Raw genomic sequence first — 16,635 nt, forward strand, 5'->3', positions numbered from 1 at the left:
ACAACCGTTAGTTGGCATGGCCCGGGAGCAAGCCCACTGAAATCACGTGTCCTCGACCTGCCCCTGTCCTTTGGTGTTCCCTCACCAAGCGAAGTATCGCATGCTGTGGGCTCAGCCCCACTGTACAGTGAGGAAGAGCTAACAGAGGGCGGTCAGGAACGGGGGGAGACATCCGCCTCTTCAACAGCCAGGCGAAGAAGTACTGGCGAGGAGAGTGGCTCGGTAGCCGGTCTAGAGACAGGTCTGTCTCCTGACCCACACGCAGCCGAGGGGGCTAGTAGTGACGCGGAGACCCTAATTGATGATGATGAGGCTGATTGCACTTGGCAGCCTCGTCGTCATCAGGCTATTGCTTCCGCATCATCAAGAGAAGAGGGTGCCAGCTTGCCAGCGAGCAAAACAGTCGGTGGGTTGCCAGGAGGCAGCAGGGTCGCAGCAGTGTCAGTGGAGCCAAACGGCCACGGAGTAGAGCACCAGCTCCACTGCAGCCTACCACCACGGCCAGTAGTGGTGCCGGTGTGCACGGAGGAAGTAGCAGTCAGCCAGTGAGGAGTAGCGGGGGCAAAGTTTCCTACTCGGCGGTGTGGCAATTTTTCCTCAAGCCGCCCGAGGAAGTAAACGTAGCCGTATGTCGACTATGTGGCCAGAAAGTCAAGCGTGGCCAGGGGGCCCATGTTGGGACTACAGCGTTGCGTCAGCATATGCAGCGTTGCCATTCGGTGGCCTGGGAAAACCGTGATAAAGATACGGCGGTTCTGCCTGCCGCAGCCCCCGCTCCATCACCCGCTCCGTTACTTGCTCCGTCACCCGACGTCAATCGCCCTCTATCAGCCAGTCAAGGCTCCAACACCTCTGCTGAGGGGAGTTGTCGCTCGTTGGCATCTTCCGCTCTGTTAGATTTCCAGAGTTATGAAAAAACTCTATTAATATTTCTAGGTTCTTGTAGATGGTTGTGGGAAGAAATCCTTATGAAAGCCAGGTCAGTATGAGCAGTGTGACTTTATTTGATCACACACCAAAAATACAAAGTCAATAAAAAAACAGTAAATTCAGATATATGTAGCTTAAAATTAAATAAAAATAAAGAATAAATTGCCTTGGATATTAGGAAATAATGTAGTTCCTTTGCATAGTTTAGATAGAAGTTTTCTTGGCCTAGTTTAAGAAATGACCATGTGCTATTCTTTTGTTCTTTGTCCAAGCATGTGCTTTGAGTAAGAGTGTGTGAAAAGAATGTCTCTGTGTGTGAGTGAATGAAGTGAAGTGTAGTCTATCTGAGAAGTCTTCTGCCTCGTTCTTTGAAAAGCTGCATACTTAAAATGCATGAGAAATTAGGTCCTCCCATTAAGCTTTGTTTCAAATTCGCGGGCTTCTAAACTACTCCCATAATCATTCCCAACTTGAATAGAAACATGTGTTCCCATTCAAACCACCAAGTCATTATCATGATTGACATACAAACTATGAAAAAAGTTTCTGAAGTTCTTATATTACATATAACTGTCAAAATCCATGATTTATGACTACAATTTAAACTCTCAGACTCATTAAAAGAATTCACAATATGGTATACATTACATGAGTATTTTAAAAGAAAACATGACTTTAAACCTCTACTGATTACCCTTAGCTCAAACACAAATAATTCACATCTGACCACTGAAATGCAAAACCTCACATTCACATCCAATTAAGAGGGAATATATATATTCTGCCAGCATATATTTCAAAAACTACTAAAGACCGAATTAAAGTTTGGATATTAAAAAATTAATATTACATTCCCCTCTGAAATATGAAATTCATATTAATTTATAACAAGCACACATCATTTATATCACAAACACTCAGGTTTTGATTTAGTAATCTCAAATGCATCATTATTTGTAACTGAGTCAGCATAACCAGAAAGTAGTTTCCTCTGAAGTATATCTTGTAATAGATGATCTCCTTTCCTAATTTCACTTCTAATTCGCTTATAGAAACTGTTCATTTTACACATCAAACATAATTGAAATATAATACATAATATGATAATAATAAAAATAATTATTACAGGATGTAATAAAATATTTCCTGCTGCAGATGCAATTGAAGTTTTTCCCAACATTGATACAGTACGTTTAAATTTTGACCACCAAGAATGACCTGAAAATTCAGACCATTCATGTTCTATATCTTTTAAATTCCCTTGTTCATGTTTAAATAATATTTCTGCTTTTTGAAGTTCATCTGATAATGCTATCAGTAAACCTTCATCTTTTTGAATAACATTTGCCCAATCTCTCCATGGGAATTCATCCACTTGAGATATATTGTACTGTATGGGAAGAGCACTTATATTTTTCATAAGCATGTTTGTTAAATTCATTCTCATCCCATTAACACTTATTGCTGAAATATCTCCTTCTATACAGAACAAACCTCGACTTAAGTTTTCTGTATGTGTACAAGAAGAGAAGAAGGATTGAACCCTTTCTGAGTCAGACATAACTTGAAAACAAACTTTCTTTTTATCTACAATTGAGATTAACTCAGAAGTGGTTTTAACCTTTTCTATCCTTGCTGAACATAGAGTATGGTTATGGTAACAAGAATGAAATATACCTTTGTCTTGATTAGGTAGACAAATCACTTTAGACTGAAATTGTAAACATGAAGACAGATCTAATTGTTCTAACTCAAAATTATTATCAGTAAATGCAAAATCTGTATATTGCAGATGATAATATAGTAACTGTGTGTTGCTAACTGGTAATCCCAAGACAGTGATTGGAACCAACATTTGTTCTTTTCCTGCTACAGGAATCATTGAAGAACTATAACATATGTTCTGATAACATCCAATCCACTTATTTACCCACAGATCAGTATGGTTTATGGCATATACATACTCTCTTGGTAAATTTTGTACAATACCTATAGGAGTTATTCCACTTTGAAAAGCTTGAGCTATTATTTTAAAATTTGTGGAATATTCCATCTGAATTTCTAAACATGCTCTGGCTATATGGGAATGCTGTTCACTTGACATTAAATTAAGAGTAATATTCTCTAAGTGTAATATAGATGGACCCATAATATTGGCTGTTTTAATCACCATATTTTCCAATATTTGATTCAAGTTTCTTTGTACTTTAATACTATTGCTTCCCACTAAACCGGCTGTCTCGAGATCAGACTTTAGTGTACTAATGTCCATGCTATTTGTAATACTACCAATAGTACCTATTCCTCCTAAAATACCTTCAACTATACCACGTTTATTCCTGTGAGGATTCCTAATATCAGTACCAAACCATCTTTCAATACCTAATTCCATGTTAACCAGATGTTCTTTACATTGTGGAAACCTTGTTGAGATTTTCCATTCTGAAATGTTAAAGTTCCACACTATAATAACAAATTTTCCTTCTCTCAACAGAAGTCTGGTCTGGAAATGGTTAATTTGGAAGGGACTGGCTGGAATAAATTTCTTATCCGTACACTGTGTTCTTTTAGGGGATAGTACAATTACATTTGTATTTACACATTTCTTTGGATAATTTTCTATTGATATGCAGCATTCATATATACCTGTATCATTAATTGATATAGTGTTTTGATGATACACAAAGTTATTATCCCAGTTCAAATTACCAAAAATACTTTTATGGATAACATCAGTTTTATCATGAAGAAAACTTCCCAAAAATTCACCATTCCTTTTCCAAGTTAATAATGAATTTTGAGGTAGGTGTATTTGTATATTACACATCAAATTCAGATTATCCTTTCCTTCTACAAGTCTTAATCATTGAGGAGATATTTTTATCTCTGGGACAATCAAATCTACCACAGTAACAATTACTTTGACTTTAGTTTGAACCAAAGCTCTTGTCACTTGGAAATCCCATATTTTCACTATGTCCTCTTTTTCATTACCATTTATATTCAAATGTTCAGGATCAAGAAAGTGTGAATAACTTTGTAATTGATACCAAATATCTGTTTTAGAACTTCCTATATTTCCAGTATTTAACATGTCTATGGAAATATCTCCTGACCAAATAGTAGGTTCATTTCCCTTTAAAACTATTAACCAGTATCCCATATCGGATAAATTACATTCAAAGTTACTAGTTTCGTTATTGATCCTATAAAATCCTTGCATTTTAACAAATTTTGATTTAGACTCTATTTTAGCTCTAACTTCAATATCATTATTATGAACGAAATACAATTCCGAACAACAAGTTCTCCCATAACCTATGCACATATATCCTAGCAAGTCTTCAGCTGTATTAATGTTACTGTCTTTAGGAAAAAATCTTTTGTTCCTAATAAGTGTAGTGTCTTTCTTATGTAGGGCTTCAGTCTTGTTAACTTCTGCATTGCTGGAAAAGTTTATGTTGTAGATTACTAATATTGTCATTGTCACTAAGAAAAAAATCAATCCTGTAATAAGTCTTTTCTTTCTACTGCTTTGATTTTCCTTATGTTCTTTTGTTGCAATGTTTATTTTTCTTTGGAATCTGCGATGCTTTGTTTCTTCCGGATTATTGAAATCCATGTCTGCAAAAGAAATGCAGTATCATTATCTCGGTATAAACAATTTGCATTGGTCACTGTGCACCCACATTGTTTGTTGTCTGCGCGCATTTTTTTACTGAATTAAGAGGTCTTTGCACTTGTACCATTACTCCTTGAACATCCAAAATATCAAATGGACCTTCCCAGTTGCTTTGCCATGGTCCAGTTTTTCTGAAAGTTTTTACCATTACTTGTCCTCCTTTTCCGAACTTAGAAGAATGTGGAGGAACCATTTTTTGCATGCGAGTAGCTGCATGTGGTACAATAGTGTTCAGATTGTCTTGCAACATCTGTAACCACTTTGTTTTTTCTATTGCCTCTTTTTGCGGCGTTGACAAAAACGGTTCATGGGGAAAAACAATACGCATTTTCCTTCCTGTCATTAAATCAAAAGGAGAATACTGTGTTGCAGAAGATGTTGTACTTCTGACACTCATCAGAACCAATGGTACAGCATCAACCCAAGTATTTCCTCTGTCTAATAACATTTTTGCAATCCTTGATTTAACAGTCCTATTCATTCTTTCCACAATACCTGCAGATTGTGGATGATAGGGCACATGAAATCTCTGTTGTATACCCAAGATTTTACACATTGCCTGCATTATTTTACCTGTGAAGTGGGTTCCTCTGTCACTACTGAGGTTTGTTGGTATACCCCAGACTGGAAAAACATGATTAATTAGCATTTTAGCAGTTGTTAATGCATCATCTTTGCAAACAGGCAAGATTTCAATCCATTTCGAGAAAACATCAACTACAACTAAAGCATACCTGTACCCATTTTTACCTGTAGGTAACGGTCCTATATAGTCTAGTTGTAATGTGGACCATGGTCCATCTGCTGGAGGAGTTCTTTGTAATGGAGGTTTTTGACCCTTTGGTCGAGGATTCACTTGAGCACAGATTAGACAAGATTGAACTACACTGTCTACTGTTTCTTCCATTTTGTCCCAGTAAAATTTTTCCTTGAGTATTTCAAGCAATCATTGTTTACCTATGTGACCTAGGCTTTCGTGATTGTATTTTGTAAATTCTACCTGTAGATGCTGCGGTATAACAGGACGCAGAAACCCGTTTAAGTCATGAAACAAAATTCCGTATTCACATACAAAGGGAAATTTTGGATCAACCTGAGAAGCAGAAAGAGATGGATCCCTTTTCTGTTCTTCTGCAAAGGAGGGAATCTGTGTGTCTGTCTTCCTAACAACATTAACTGAGACTGGTTCAGACTGAATCACTGGTACTCCGTGTAAAGCTGCTTCCTTTGCTAAGAGATCAGCTGTTCTATTGCCTACACTCATCTCATCATTGTCCTTCCTATGAGATGGAATTTTTACAATTGCATAGGCAATAGGATTTTCCTCTGCTAGCTTAAAAATTGATTCAAGTGTCTCTTTGTGCACTAGGACTTTGTTAGATGCATCTACAAAACCTCTACGTTTCCAAATTGGTAAATAATCTGTCAGGGAACGTACAACATATGAACTGTCACTGTAGATCACTAATGGACTTCTGTTCTCTTCCTTGTCTAATGTCAACACAGTTTTTACTGCTTCAAGTTCTGCCCTTTGAGCTGAAAAATGTCCTGGCAATTTGTGCTGTATGGAATAATTACGCTCTGGATACCAAATTGAATATCCACTGTAATAATTACCTGACATACAGTATCTAGAACCATCAACAAATACAGGTTCATCAATTTTCTCTGCCTCTCTACGGAAAAGAGGAGAGGAAGTTTCTTGGACTTCACATAAACATTCATGTTCTAACCCGTTGTATTCCATCAGCTGAGGTAGGACATACTTGGCATTATGTTCAACCTGTATTTGTTTAGGTGATAGAGCCAACAACCATTGAGAAAATCTTTGGTTGGAAACTCCCGGAACATTTTTCTCAAAAAGAAACTTCAAAGTGCTATGTGGAGTTTGTAGAATAATTTTGTTGAATCCTACAATATGCTCTGTTGCTTTTACTGCATAATGTACTCCCACAAGTTGTCTGACACAATCATCAAAACCTTTCTCTACTGGGGTAAGCAGACGTGAGAAGTATCCAAGACTTCTCCAGACTCCTCCCTGTTTCTGAATCAAGACAGCTGAGATTGCAGTTTCTGAAGCATGCACTTGCAAAGCAAATGGTGCTTGCTTATCAACAGTAGCCAAAGCTGGAGCTGTTTGCAAATCATTTTTCAACATCTCAAAAGCTTTTTGCTGTATTTCTGTCCAGGGACCAAATACATTTTCCTCATTGTACTTCAACAAATCATACAATGGTTTGGCTTTTTCTGCAAATGATTCGATAAAATCTCTAGAGAAATTTACCAAACCCAAAAACTGTCTCAGTGCTTTGAATGTTGTTGGTACAGGAAGTGACGCAATAGACTCAATTCTTTCCTGTAAAGGCTGTCTCTTTCCTGGACCAATCAAAACTCCAAGAAATTTTACTTCATTTTTCATGAGCTGAACTTTGCGTGTATTCAGCTTGAGACCTTCATCTTGCAGAAGTGTAAACAATTCTGCTAAGAGAGTCCTGTGTTCAGTGTCAGAATTCGTCATAAGCAAGATATCATCTACATATTGAATTAAACAATCAGGTCTAGAAAATTTAGACAAAACATTTGCTAATGCCTGATGAAATATAGATGGAGAAGAATGAAAGCCTTGAGGAAGACGATTGAAACAATACTGGACATTTTTGTGGATAAATGAAAACTTGTATTGGCAACTCTCAGCCAATTTAATACTAAAAAATCCATTTGCAATGTCAAGAACAGAGAACACTTTCGCATTGGCATTTATTTGTGACATGATGTCTGGAGTTTCTGCCACAATGGGTGTACAACTTGGAGTGTATTTGTTTAGCATTCTTAGATCTATCAATAATCTATATGCACTAGGGTCATCACGCTTTGCCACTACCCACAAAGGATTATTAGTAACTGAATTAGCTTTCCTGATGATACCCTGTTCCAAAAATTCTTGTATGATTACTGATACAGGTTCATCAGATTCTGGCGGCAACTTGTATTGTTTTAATGGGGGATGGTCTTTGCCTTGAATATTAACTTCAATATTTTTGAACAGTCCAGCTTCATTTTTACCTTGACTCCACAGTTTTTTGTGTAGTTGTACTAACTGTTTCAATTCCAGATTATCTCCAGTATCTGGCCATTTATAGTCAGCATCAATTGCTTCTGTCAAACAGATGCTACCGACTTCACAATAATCTGTTGGGTCAATTACCATAGGCTTACGATTAGTAGAGCCCTGCCAAACAATGCCATTGGCTAAATCAAGTATCCACCCTCTTTGAGACAAAACATCAGCACCAATAATGTTCTCTGATCCTTGACAATACCAAAAGTCTATCTCCATTTGCGAACATCCTGGTATTTCAAAAGACACATTTTTACATTTTTTAGCTTGAACATCACCTTTTCCATTGAAACCTACAACTGTGCATACTGTTGCATTAGATGGAATTGGTATTTTCATGCCTAAAACACTTATTTGAGCTCCTGAATCCAATAAAATAGAAGATTTCTGTCCATTAATTTTAGCTTTTACATAAGGGCGGCCACACTTGTCCAAGAAAATTGGAGCTACATATTCCAGACAATGGAGTTCAACTTCCTTTTCTTTTGCTAGTCATGGTGAAGGTAATAGTGGCTGTCTTGAAGTATTGGATGAATGTGAGTTGTTCACATTTCCTCCATTACTAATTGACATTTCACTAATCTCTCTGATCAGAGGAGCGTAGGGTGAAGATGACTTAACTTCCTGTGAACGAATTGGAGCTGACGGTTCAGGAGAAATAAGTCCATTTTCTTTACCCAAATTTCTCATCTGAATGTCTTTCAAAAACTTCCTACACTGCCATTTCAAATGCCCTGGTTTAGCACAATAGTAACAAGTGAGTGGTCTTTGATTCCCTTGTCTTACTCTGTCATTCCTGCGGGGGGCAGCATTTCCTGTCTTGAATTTATCCTGACTGTCAGTCTTAGGATAATTATTCTCAATTAAAGCAATTTTTGGTCTTACATTATTTAGCTTTAATTGTCTCCTAATTTTGTCAATAATATAGGCAGCGTCATCCAAATTATCCTTTTCATTAGCAATCAATAAAGATGCTGGATCAAGGTACTTAAATTTTTTTACAAAATCCTTGACCATAGCAGGGGTCTCATCCTGTAAATTAAAAATCATCCTGTATGCCTTAGAATATCTAATCCTAAAATCATAAGGGTCATCATTAATAGTAGCTCTTAAGGAGTCTAAAATTTCCAAACTAGGTGTCTCCTCTCCTGTTGTGAACAGTAATAACTGTCGTAGTCTATCAGTAGCATTGCTATGAATTTCCATATCATCCTCATTCATGAAAGGAGTCTTGACTAACCTACGAGCCATAAAACTGGGGATCCACAACCCAAAAATGCGATTTCTTTGCTCATCAGTTAATTGAAACCTATCACAAAAATTCTCAAAAACATCGGAATTATGGAAAGAATTTTCTCTCATGTTATATGCTGGTATATCCTTCAATATTTTCATTAACTGATCCTGAATCTGTAACTTCAACTTAGATGCTCTAGCAAGTAATTTCTGTCTCTGAACAGTAGTCTCACTGCCTTCCTCATCACCCCTGGGTGAGTCCGGGATAAATGAGGCCTGGGCCGTTTCTGATTGTTTTTTCTTCGCTACCACAGCTATTTGCTTATTTTTTAATATTGCAACATTTTGAGATTCAATTTCTTGCTCAAGATGTTCAATATAGGTACAAAAAGTTTCACAATTTGCACAATTGGATTCAACAGTATCCTGCATGTCTGTACTCTGTAAGACATTTTTGCTATCTGTCTTAACAACACAAACCACATTTTTCTCTGGCAATTCAAATACCATAGAATTGAAAACTCTAACTAGCTTCACAATGTTACGCAATTTTCTTTTCATCTTATTAAACGTAAATCTAGAGCTATCAATATCAACATTAGCCTGCATACATTGATCATACATAGCTTTCCATAAACCAGTATCAGAAGCATGGCTAGCTAAACCTTGAAATTCCAATTGACTTTCATTAGCTAATGAATCAATAAATTCCATTTTTCTACTCACCGAATGTAGTAAATTTCCTCTTTTGTCCTGACTTAGAGACTTTTCTGGTCACCACTTGAATCCTCAGATCTCCACAACCAACGTTTTCCGTTCCAGGTTCTGCAATCTTTCCGAAGCTTAATCAATAGAAATAGTTCATCTCAATCCCCTCTGAAGAAGCGAGGATAAATTGAAAAAACGAGGAAAAATCGAATGGCTGGCACTCGCCAATAATGTTAGATTTCCAGAGTTATGAAAAAACTCTATTAATATTTCTAGGTTCTTGTAGATGGTTGTGGGAAGAAATCCTTATGAAAGCCAGGTCAGTATGAGCAGTGTGACTTTATTTGACTTTTTTAAGTCAATAAAAAAACAGTAAATTCAGATATATGTAGCTTAAAATGAAATAAAAATAAAGAATAAATTGCCTTGGATATTAGGAAATAATGTAGTTCCTTTGCATAGTTTAGATAGAAGTTTTCTTGGCCTAGTTTAAGAAATGACCATGTGCTATTCTTTTGTTCTTTGTCCAAGCATGTGCTTTGAGTAAGAGTGTGTGAAAAGAATGTCTCTGTGTGTGAGTGAATGAAGTGAAGTGTAGTCTATCTGAGAAGTCTTCTGCCTCGTTCTTTGAAAAGCTGCATACTTAAAATGCATGAGAAATTAGGTCCTCCCATTAAGCTTTGTTTCAAATTTGCGGGCTTCTAAACTACTCCCATAATCATTCCCAACTTGAATAGAAACATGTGTTCCCATTCAAACCACCAAGTCATTATCATGATTGACATACAAACTATGAAAAAAGTTTCTGAAATTCTTATATTACATACAACTGTCAAAATCCATGATTTATGACTACAATTTAAACTCTCAGACTCATTAAAAGAATTCACAATATGGTATACATTACATGAGTATTTTAAAAGAAAACATGACTTTAAACCTCTACTGATTACCCTTAGCTCAAACACAAATAATTCACATCTGACCACTGAAATGCAAAACCTCACATTCACATCCAATTAAGAGGGAATATATATATTCTGCCAGCATATATTTCAAAAACTACTAAAGACCGAATTAAAGTTTGGATATTAAAAAATTAATATTACACGCTCGTTCAGATGCTCCTTCTCCTGCTACTCCTCTTCACGGATTCCGTCAACAGTCTTTCTTGGAATCCGTTTCCAAGAGACAACAGTTTGCGAGCACGCACCCGACGGTGCAGAAGCTGAACGTCCTCCTGTCCAAGTTACTGGTGCTGCAGTCCCTCCCTTTCCAAGTGGTGGACTCAGCACCTTTCCGAGAAATGATGGCTTGTGCTGCGCCGCGGTGGAGAGTGCCAAGCCGGCATTTCTTCGCCAAAAAGGCAGTGCCAGCCCTGCATTCACATGTAGAAGAGATGGTGGGCCAGTCTTTGAGCATGTCGGTCTCTGTCAAAGTGCACGGCAGCGCCGACGTGTGAAGCTGTAACTACGGTCAGGGACAGTACATGTCATTTACGGCCCACTGGGTGAACGTGGTGCCGGCACAGCCGCACCAGCAACTTGGACAGGTCACGCCGCTTTTGCCTCCACGTTTGCACGTCCTTGGTCCAGCAAACATGTCCGCCTCTACCACCTCTTCTTCCGTCGTGTCCTCAGCCGCCACCCCCGTGCCAAGGCCCATTACCCGACCGGCATATCACATGTGCAGGGCGCAACGGTGTCACGCTGTGCTGCACCTGGTATGCCTTGGCGAACGTAGTCACACAGGGGAGGAACTTCTGAGTGTAATGAACAGAGAAATCGACAGATGGCTGTCTCCGCGCAAACTGAAAATCGGAACCGTGTTGACCGACAACGGAAAGAACATGGTGTCTGCTCTGCGTCAAGGAAGGTTGTGCCATGCGCCATGCATGGCTCACGTGTTCAATCTGGTTGTCAAACGGTTCCTAAAATCTACCATCCCACTGCAAGACATCCTTAAAATGTTACGTAAACTTTGCATGCATTTCAGCCATTCCTACAGCGCAAAGCACACCCTCCTTGAGCTGCAGCGGCAGAACGGAATTCCACAGCATCGCCTGATCTGCGACGTTGCAACAAGGTGGAATTCAACCCTACATATGTTAGACCGCCTTTACGAACAGCGAAAGGCCATCACCGATTTCCTGATGTTACAAGCGGATAAAGGTACTCCCCTGTGTAACTTAGATGTCAGCCATTGGCAGCTCATGCGTGACACCTAGAGATGAGCGAATTATTCAAAAATTCGATTCGACTGATTCGGCGAATTCGTGGAAAAAATTTGATTCGAGGCGAATATATTCGCTGCGAATTTAACTTATAAAAGGGTGTTTCTAGGCTTCAGAGAGCCTTTATATTAGTGCAGAACACTGTACCTTTATTTTAAATGCCCTTGGAGTCTGCTGGGGAAGAGAAATAATAATGTCAGTCAGTATGACATGCAGATGAGTGCCGTCGATCTTAGAATCACCGCACACTTCACTCATTTGGGCAGTCACGGGGCCAAAACCAGAGTGTGGAGCCACAGTGTGGCGGTGGAGGCAGCAGCAATGGGAGGCCATACAGCACCCTATGACAAAATGGAACCCACCAGCAGTGTGAGGAGACCTGAAAGTGGCACATGGCAGAGTGTGGCGATGGAGACAGCAGCAATGGGAGGCCGTACAGGGACCCATGACACACTCTGGACCTGGCAGCAGCATGAGGAGGCGGTAAAGGGGCCCATGACAGATTACGGGCCTGGCAGCAGCATGAGGAGGCGGTACGGGGGCCCATGGCAGATTACGGGCCTGGCAGCAGCAATGGGAGGCTCGTAATCTGCCAGCACCCTATGACAAAATGGAACCCTGGGCTGGGGCAGGCAGAACCGCCGTATCTTTATCACGGTTTTCCCAGGCCACCGAATGGCGACACTGCATATGCTGACGCAACGCTGTAGTCCCAACATGGGCCCCCTGGCCACGCTTGACTTTCTGGCCACATAGTCGACATACGGCTACGTTTACTTCCTCGGGCGGCTTGAGGAAAAATTGCCACACCGCCGAGTAGGAAACTTTGCCCCCGCTACTCCTCACTGGCTGACTGCTACTTCCTCCGTGCACACCGGCACCACTACTGGCCGTGGTGGTAGGCGGCAGTGGAGCTGGTGCTCTACTCCGTGGCCGTTTGGCTCCACTGACACTGCTGCGACCCTGCTGCCTCCTGGCAGCAGCAATGGGAGGCTGTACAGGAACCCATGACACACTCTGGACCTGGCAGCAGCATGAGGAGGCGGTAAAGGGGCCCATGACAGATTACAGGCCTGGCAGCAGCATGAGGAGGCGGTAGGGGGGCCCATGGCAGATTAGGGGCCTGGCAGCAGCAATGGGAGGCCCGTAATCTGCCAGCACCCTATGACAAAATGGAACCCACCAGCACTGTGAGGAGACCTGAAAGTGGCACATGGCAGAGTGTGGCGATGGAGACAGCAGCAATGGGAGGCGGTACAGGGACCCATGAAACACTGTGGACCTGGCAGCAGCATGAGGAGGCGGTACAGGGGCCGATGGCAGATTAGGGGCCTGGCAGCAGCAATGGGAGGCCCGTAATCTGCCAGCACCCTATGACAAAATGGAACCCAGCAGCAGTGTGAGGACACCTGAAAGTGGCACATGGCATGACACACTGTGGACCTGGCAGCAGCGTGAGGAGGCGGTACAGGGGCCCATGGCAGATTAGGGGCCTAGCCGCAGCAATGGGAGACGCCCGTAATCTGCCAGCATCCTATGACAAAATGGAATCCAGCAGGAGTGTGAGGAGACCTGAAAGTGGCACATGGCAGAGTGTGGCGATGGAGACAGCAGCAATGGGAGGCCGTACAGGGACCCATGACACACTGTGGACCTGGCAGCAGCGTGAGGAGGCGGTACAGGGGCCCATGGCAGATTAGGGGCCTGGCCGCAGCAATGTGAGGCCCGTAATCTGCCAGCATCCTATGACAAAATGGAATCCAGCAGGAGTGTGAGGAGACCTGAAAGTGGCACATGGCAGAGTGTGGCGATGGAGACAGCAGCAATGGGAGGCGGTACAGGGACCCATGACACACTGTGGACCTGGCAGCAGCGTGAGGAGGCGGTACAGGGGCCCATGTCACATTAGGGGCCTGGCCGCAGCAATGTGAGGCCCGTAATCTGCCAGCATCCTATGACAAAATGGAACCCAGCAGCAGTGTGAGGACACCTGAAAGTGGCAAATGGCATGACACACTGTGGACCTGGCAGCAGCGTGAGGAGGCGGTACAGGGGCCCATGGCAGATTAGGGGCCTGGCCGCAGCAATGGGAGACGCCCGTAATCTGCCAGCATCCTATGACAAAATGGAATCCAGCAGGAGTGTGAGGAGACCTGAAAGTGGCACATGGCAGAGTGTGGCGATGGAGACAGCAGCAATGGGAGGCGGTACAGGGACCCATGACACACTGTGGACCTGGCAGCAGCGTGAGGAGGCGGTACAGGGGCCCATGGCAGATTAGGGGCCTGGCCGCAGCAATGTGAGGCCCGTAATCTGCCAGCATCCTATGACAAAATGGAATCCAGCAGGAGTGTGAGGAGACCTGAAAGTGGCACATGGCAGAGTGTGGCGATGGAGACAGCAGCAATGGGAGGCGGTACAGGGACCCATGAGACACTGTGGACCTTGCAGCAGCGTGAGGAGGCGGTACAGGGGCCCATGGCAGATTAGGGGCCTGGCAGCAGCTATGGGAGGCCTGTAATCTGCCAGCATCCTATGACAAAATGGAACCCAGCAGCAGTGTGAGGAGACCTGAAAGTGGCACATGGCATGACACACTGTGGACCTGGCAGCAGCGTGCGGAGGCGGTACGGGGGCCTATGGCAGATTAGGGGCCTGGCAGCAGCTATGGGAGGCCCGTAATCTGCCACCACCCTATGACAAAATGGAACACACCAGCAGTGTGAGGAGACCTGAAAGTGGCACATGGCATGACACACTGTGGACCTGGCAGCAGCGTGAGGAGGCGGTACAGGGGCCCATGGCAGATTAGGGGCCTGGCAGCAGCTATGGGAGACGCCCGTAATCTGCCAGCAACCTATGACAAAATGGAACCCAGCAGGAGTGTGAGGAGACCTGAAAGTGGCACATGGCAGAGTGTGGCGATGGAGACAGCAGCAATGGGAGGCGGTACGGGGACCCATGAGACACTGCGGACCTTGCAGCAGCGTGAGGAGGCGGTACGGGGGCCCATGGCAGATTAGGGGCCTGGCAGCAGCTATGGGAGGCCTGTAATCTGCCAGCATCCTATGACAAAATGGAACCCAGCAGGAGTGTGAGGAGACATGAAAGTGGCACATGGCAGAGTGTGGCGTTGGAGACAGCAGCAATGGGAGGCCGTACAGGGACCCATGAGACACTGTGGACCTTGCAGCAGCGTGAGGAGGCGGTACGGGGGCCCATGGCAGATTAGGGGCCTGGCAGCAGCTATTGGAGGCCTGTAATCTGCCAGCATCCTATGACAAAATGGAACCCAGCAGGAGTGTGAGGAGACCTGAAAGTGGCACATGGCAGAGTGTGGCGTTGGAGACAGCAGCAATGGGAGGCGGTACAGGGACCCATGAGACACTGTGGACCTTGCAGCAGCGTGAGGAGGCGGTACGGGGGCCCATGGCAGATTAGGGGCCTGGCAGCAGCTATGGGAGGCCTGTAATCTGCCAGCATCCTATGACAAAATGGAACCCAGCAGGAGTGTGAGGAGACCTGAAAGTGGCACATGGCAGAGTGTGGCGATGGAGACAGCAGCAATGGGAGGCGGTACAGGGACCCATGAGACACTGTGGACCTTGCAGCAGCGTGAGGAGGCGGTACGGGGGCCCATGGCAGATTAGGGGCCTGGCAGCAGCTATGGGAGGCCTGTAATCTGCCAGCATCCTATGACAAAATGGAACCCAGCAGGAGTGTGAGGAGACCTGAAAGTGGCACATGGCAGAGTGTGGCGATGGAGACAGCAGCAATGGGAGGCGGTACAGGGACCCATGAGACACTGTGGACCTTGCAGCAGCGTGAGGAGGCGGTACGGGGGCCCATGGCAGATTAGGGGCCTGGCAGCAGCTATGGGAGGCCTGTAATCTGCCAGCATCCTATGACAAAATGGAACCCAGCAGGAGTGTGAGGAGACCTGAAAGTGGCACATGGCAGAGTGTGGCGTTGGAGACAGCAGCAATGGGAGGCCGTACAGGGACCCATGAGACACTGTGGACCTTGCAGCAGCGTGAGGAGGCGGTACGGGGGCCCATGGCAGATTAGGGGCCTGGCAGCAGCTATGGGAGGCCTGTAATCTGCCAGCATCCTATGACAAAATGGAACCCAGCAGGAGTGTGAGGAGACCTGAAAGTGGCACATGGCAGAGTGTGGCGTTGGAGACAGCAGCAATGGGAGGCCGTACAGGGACCCATGAGACACTGTGGACCTTGCAGCAGCGTGAGGAGGCGGTACAGGGGCCCATGGCAGATTAGGGGCCTGGCAGCAGCTATGGGAGGCCTGTAATCTGCCAGCATCCTATGACAAAATGGAACCCAGCAGGAGTGTGAGGAGACCTGAAAGTGGCACATGGCAGAGTGTGGCGATGGAGACAGCAGCAATGGGAGGCGGTACAGGGACCCATGAGACACTGTGGACCTTGCAGCAGCGTGAGGAGGCGGTACGGGGGCCCATGGCAGATTAGGGGCCTGGCAGCAGCTATGGGAGGCCTGTAATCTGCCAGCATCCTATGACAAAATGGAACCCAGCAGGAGTGTGAGGAGACCTGATAGTGGCACATGGCAGAGTGTGGCGATGGAGACAGCAGCAATGGGAGGCGGTACAGGGACCCATGAGACACTGTGGACCTTGCAGCAGCGTGAGGAGGCGGTACGGGGGCCCATGGCAGATTAGGGGCCTGGCAGCAGCTATGGGAGGCCTGTAATC

At 43.9% G+C, this 16,635-nt stretch overlaps 1 protein-coding gene across 1 annotated transcript; it reads right to left on the bottom strand.

The window, feature by feature from the left end:
- Positions 1-980: 980 nt before the first annotated feature.
- On the bottom strand, positions 981-9,857 carry LOC149431622 (uncharacterized). Its single transcript, XM_089665458.1, is given in 2 exon segments — positions 981-4,554; positions 9,693-9,857. A coding segment is annotated over 1 exon segment (2,715 nt). The 5' UTR covers positions 4,553-4,554; positions 9,693-9,857; the 3' UTR covers positions 981-1,837.
- Between the last annotated feature and the right edge of the window lie 6,778 nt (positions 9,858-16,635).

The sequence above is a fragment of the Staurois parvus genome, unplaced genomic scaffold, assembly GCF_062004578.1.
Source record: "Staurois parvus isolate SC_StPar_1 unplaced genomic scaffold, SC_StPar_1.0 ptg002198l, whole genome shotgun sequence".
Classification (NCBI taxonomy): domain Eukaryota; kingdom Metazoa; phylum Chordata; class Amphibia; order Anura; family Ranidae; genus Staurois; species Staurois parvus.